The following is a 5,689-nucleotide window of genomic DNA, read 5'->3' as shown; positions in this document are numbered from 1 at the left end:
AATATCTCACTCACGTGTTACGTGAATATGTTAGATCATTGCATATGTATCAAATACAAAGTAAGTTGTATTGATGTTATCAAGATAAGGTACCATACCTTATACTATAAATGATATAAGTTGTACCTTGAACATTGATCAATGTATATATCCACAAACACTTCAATATTCACAAGGCAGCTTGGGATGGTACTTTACTAGATTTAAGTTATCAAGGACAAAACTAATAAAATAATCAACAACAATTATTTAAACTGCAATAATAATACTTTATTAACACAACGTTAAATGAACTATATTTACCATCTACTTGTGTTAGGACATAAAACTCAACAACCCAACTTGTGTTGGAGAGCCAAACACCCTTAAAATCACAATATTTATTCGACGATGTCACAAATTACAAGTCTATGTTTGATATTTGTTTTCAAAAAGCAATAAGCACAAGAGCAAGAGAGCAAAGAGGGTTGCACGTTAGCTCAAGAAAACAAAGACCGAAGAATTCTAACTCGTGAGCAATGTTGATTCAAATGGACCAACCGAAAAATTGTATTGTGAAAAAAAAAATAGTCAAACACCTACAAGACAAAAGAGATTGAAAATCGTTACGGTGTCAAGACACACACTCTTACACTCAAGCCAATCTCAAGTTTGCAACTAACTTGACAATAAAATATAAGAGAGTAGTTTAGGTGTATCTTTAACTAATAACTTTTGTCGTTTGTATAAGTCAATATACTTGATGCTTTGACTCATTACAACTCCGACTACTTATATTATTTATTGGGTGATTATGGTATCCAGTTGATGTTGTCACAAATGCTAATAAAACTAAAGTTACCCCAAAGTTTTTTTTTTTTTGAAAAGGTTTTGTAATTAAATACAAATATGAGAAGATTTGAACTCGAGACCTTATGTCCATGGGTACATACTGATGCGCTAAGTTTGTGTTGATAGTTATCCAAAGTTACCGAATGCATAGATTTTAAGAAAACTAATGAGATTAAACGTCCATTTGGATTCAATTAAGAAAAATGTCTTTTAAGAAACTATTTTTTATAAAAAGTTTGTTTAAAACACACTTACAAAAAAATATTTTTAATGGCTTCTAAACGGTTTAATTTATTTTTTCAAAATAATTTATTTTTTAAATTAAGGATAAATGCTCAAAAACAATTTAAGTTTGTGGGTTAAAGAAAATCCCAAAATCACGTTGTCCAAATTCCCCAATTTGGGCCTAAATCCGAAGCCCTATAGTTTACAACCCAGCCCTATTTTAAACGGCACTATAAATAAATTAGGTTTCATCTTCTCTCTTCTCTCTTTTCACTCAGCCGTTGAAGAAGCAGAAGCCCTAATTCCCATTCGAACTCTGCAATTTTCGTCTTCTGGCCTCCCTTCTCTCTCGGGTTTGTTTTGAATTTCTTTCGTTTCATTCTTTATTTACTTCTTCTAGTCGATGATTTAAGCGTAGAAGTCAAATTTATACACTGCTTATAGATAAATTGGATTTTTTTTCTAGAAAGGATTGACTGTATGATTTGTTAATTAATTTCATAGGTCGTTTTTTTTATTTAATGATTCATATTAGAAGTAGGGTTTTATCATTTGAGAAGATATACACATTTTTAGTTGTTCGTTTAATTTTGCGGCGTTCTTAACTTGAACTTTGGGGATTTATGTATTTGCAGTAATAATGGTGCGTGTGAGTGTTCTGAATGATGCGCTTAAAAGCATGTATAATGCTGAGAAACGAGGGAAGCGTCAGGTCATGATAAGACCGTCTTCTAAAGTTATCATCAAGTTTCTTCTCGTTATGCAGAAGCACGGTATACGTTGTTTAGCAATTTCATTTCCATCTCATTCGTTGCAACACCTTAAACCTGTTTAATTTTGGTTCTGTTAAAAATTTCATTGTTTTAGGATACATTGGGGAGTTTGAGTTCGTTGATGACCATAGATCAGGGAAAATTGTTGTTGAGCTGAATGGGAGACTTAACAAATGTGGTGTCATAAGTCCCCGTTTTGATGTCGGTGTCAAGGAGATTGAAGGTTGGACTGCTAGGTTGCTACCCTCTAGACAGGTATGTTTCTTTCTTAATTGTATTATGTTAAGACTTGTTTGTATTTTACTCGAATCCGAACTTTTTATAACAAACGACATCCGCATGATTGCAGTTTGGATTCATCGTCTTGACTACATCTGCGGGAATCATGGATCACGAAGAGGCCAGAAGAAAGAACGTTGGTGGTAAAGTGCTTGGTTTCTTTTACTAAGTAATGTTGTGAGATTGGTTTTTCTTCTTTTTGGTATTTTCTGCACTTTTGAACTTAGATGGGGAAGCAGTAGAGAGTCCTGTTTTGTTTTTAGTTGCTGTTTTGGTTGGTGGGGAGGATACAGGAGATTTGGCCTGCATTCTTTTTGGAGACTTTCATGAGCCATTTTTCTTAATCTATGAGTTTTATTTGTTTGCTATACTAAAACTGGAATTGCCATAGTTTTCAAGCTTTGGAATTCATTGCAATTTTCTCAGACAGCAATTATGTTCCCTCACCCACCCATCAATTTGTGTGTTCTATATCATATTTATGTATGATTCCTTCTCCATCTTTTGATGATTCTTTTCAATTCTTCTATCTTACAATTATATGATCCTTTTGGGCAACTTTAATAGATAATTCTAGAACTGAAAATTGGAGACTTAGTTTTGGTAGAATGAACCACCATGGTTTTTTATCACTGTTCCAAATGATTTGTTCAGTCTAGACAACTATATGTGCTATGGTTGAGATATGAATCGCGAGCTTTGCGTGTATAGGATTTCTTCTAACTTGGGTTTGAACAATGCTCAATTTAGAATTCTTTTTATAGTTACCTTTTCTTAGTTCAATAATTGTGCAGAGGGATTTGAATTTCACACCTCCTTGCAACACAAGATCTGTAATTTGCATTTCCAATTACATACTTCAAATCCAGAAATTGAGACACAGCTACTCTCCCTCTTTAATTGTTTCTTCATAATTCTCCATCTTTAACAAATTCTGAAGCTCTTCCAAGCTTCTGTCTTTAATCCCATCACCAATTTTATATGGTTCAGCATGTCTTCACTCCAAATCAAGAATAAACACTGAAGAGTGCATTTATTGAAGCCAGTTTTATTTGAATGATGAGTTCTCTCGCAACAAATATATACTAATATTCCAAAAGATTACTATTTAAGTACCCCATAGGCATTACGCAAGAGATCAGGTAGGTGATGAAGATGATTAAAGGATCACTGAATTGAAATTATGATTTTGGGAATCTTCTGGTCCTAAAATCTCCTCTTTTTTTTATCATAACCCATTGTTCTCTTTTTTAATCACAATGTTGGTGATGGATTTTGGTTGTCGATAATCATAGTCAATAATAAATTTGGATGAAAATCAACTTCGATCTCTAGAATCCAAGAAAAGTTTAATCTTTTAAGTTCTTTCAGAAGCTGTTGATCTCAAGGTTAATATGAATTTGCACGTTTGAGAGCTTGTAGCTTGTAGAAGTTTGAATTAAAAGTTGTTGATCTCGAGGTTGATATGAACTTGTACTAAGTTGTTGATCTCAAGGTAATTAGAAGCTAGTTTGAATTAGAAGCTCAAGGTAATTGTACTAAATTGTTGATCTCAAGGTAATTAGAAGCTAGTTTGAATTAGAAGCTCAAGGTAATTAGAAGCTAGTTTGAATTAGAAGCTGTTGATCAAGTTTGAATCTTGAATCTTCAAGCACGTCTTGGGAACTTGTAAAAGTTTGATGAATCTTCAATTTTTAAGAGTTTCAAATTCTTCTTTCAACTAAAGATCTCCTTAAATGAGGGGCAAATGATTCTATTTATAAAAAAATTTCATGGACTTTAGGTGACCTTGAGCCCATTTACTTGGTGGGCTTGGACTTGGGTCCATTTGGTTGTTGGGCTTGGACTCATTTTCTTGGCAAGCTTAGGACTCCTTGTTTGGTTCGATTTATCATTAGGAGCTTGCATTGGGTTGGATATAAGCTTGCATTGGGTTGGATATGAGAAAACGTGACTACCCAAAATCCAATCAAATTATAATCATCACGTGATATAATTTAATTGACCAAAATTTCTTACTCAACATTTGTAGAAGTTTATGAAGAAGATAAACCTTAAGATAAAATGCATTACCATTCTCTTTTATATGCTTTTGAAAAAATAAAACAAATAAGCTACCTTTTACCTATCAAGGTTTAAATCTTTCACTTTCATATATTGTCAAATAAAAAGATTAAAATAGGTTTTTAAAGTAGGCGTGTAAAAAAGAATAGCAAATTATGAATTTTAACTTTGAACAAATAGAAAAAATAATTTTAAATTATTAGAATAGCAAAACATAAAAATTAGAAAAGTAAATAAATAAAATAATTTCTCAAATGCTCTTATTAAATATGAAGAATACAATTGTCCACTTAAACCCAAAATATACTGTAATTGAAATAACATATGTTACATAAAAATTCATACAAAAATATAAAGATTAAATAATGTGTCATTATTGGAAAACTTCATCGGTTCATCTTCCTCTTTCTCTTATCCTTATCGGCAATTTCACAATATTTTAATTCAATTTTCAAAAATACAAAAGAGAGTCATGGATCAATCATCTCTCACAAGAAATCATGAAATCTGACGAAATTTCTTTGGGTCAAAACCTCTTAAACCTAAAATCATCCGTTTCTTCTTCAATTCATCAAAGAATTCACCACTTGTGGAAACAATGGGGACACAATGAACTTTTTCTTCAATTCTTCTCTCACCGTGTTTGACTCTCGTCGGCTGTCCCCCTCTTTCAATCTTATTCTTTTTTTTTATCTAATAAAACCTAAAAAAGAAATTCAAATAATTGAAGAAATGTGATTGAGGCACAGTTAAATCTAAAATTTAAATTCAAATTCAAATTTTTATTAAAAATATATATTAGGTATTATTTAATAAAAGGTTAATAAATTGTTTAAAAGATAACAAATTTGAAAATCTTGTATACATATTTGTGGTTATTATAGGGGAGATTGTTGCAATCTCATATAACAAAATCGCAAGTTAAGATTTAACAAATTTGAATGTTGTTTGTAAAGTATATTGTTTTCCGCCTTTTCCAACATAATGTCTACTTTTTTGTGTTATTCAAATACACTACATTTGGAATATATCAATTATCTTATACCCAGAATGATACTATATTTTGATTATCAATTTTTTTTACCTTTTTATGTGTTCCAAATCTGTTGTTTGTAACATTACTCATACTTTGACAAATACTATATTTGGAAAATCTTAATTCTATTGGTTATTATAAAGTTTAGTTAGTTGAATAACCGTGATTATGATTCAATGATACTATTTAGAAAATTGTTATTTCATTTTATGGAATGAAAACTTTCCTTGTCAAATGCATCGGAAATAACAAATAAAGTCATTTTATGGAAAAATCCTTAAATGAATCATTTTATGGAAGTTTTAATTTCAATTTATTATTATGTTAAATGAACCATTTTATGAAATGATCGTTAAATGCATAATTATAGGAAGAAATACAATCTTAATATAAAGTTGTTATTATATCAAATGACATTGATATAATATAGGAAATAATTGTTACATGCATAATTACAAGGAGTATACAATGTTAATATGAA

General features: G+C 30.8%; 1 protein-coding gene across 1 annotated transcript; it reads left to right on the top strand.

The window, feature by feature from the left end:
* The first annotated feature begins 1,256 nt into the window (after positions 1-1,256).
* LOC101215298 (40S ribosomal protein S15a-1) lies at positions 1,257-2,608 on the top strand. The gene is made up of 4 exons (XM_004144582.3): positions 1,257-1,409; positions 1,692-1,829; positions 1,924-2,084; positions 2,179-2,608. Exons 2-4 carry the CDS (start codon positions 1,697-1,699, stop codon positions 2,275-2,277), a joined length of 393 nt encoding a protein of 130 aa, XP_004144630.1. The 5' UTR covers positions 1,257-1,409; positions 1,692-1,696; the 3' UTR covers positions 2,278-2,608.
* Positions 2,609-5,689: the final 3,081 nt, after the last annotated feature.

Source organism: Cucumis sativus, chromosome 4 (genome assembly GCF_000004075.3).
Source record: "Cucumis sativus cultivar 9930 chromosome 4, Cucumber_9930_V3, whole genome shotgun sequence".
Taxonomy (NCBI): Eukaryota; Viridiplantae; Streptophyta; class Magnoliopsida; order Cucurbitales; family Cucurbitaceae; genus Cucumis; species Cucumis sativus.
The sequence above is the reverse complement of the archived record's forward strand: the minus strand, read 5'-3'. Positions and strand labels throughout refer to the sequence as shown.

Excerpts from the sequence above, each read along its gene's own strand:
- LOC101215298 (XM_004144582.3), top strand. The coding sequence starts at position 1,697 with ATGGTGCGTGTGAGTGTTCTGAATGATGCGCTTAAAAGCATGTATAAT. Across the intron at positions 1,830-1,923 it reads TCTCGTTATGCAGAAGCACG|GATACATTGGGGAGTTTGAG; the intron begins GTATACGTTGTT and ends TCATTGTTTTAG. Across the intron at positions 2,085-2,178 it reads GGTTGCTACCCTCTAGACAG|TTTGGATTCATCGTCTTGAC; the intron begins GTATGTTTCTTT and ends GCATGATTGCAG.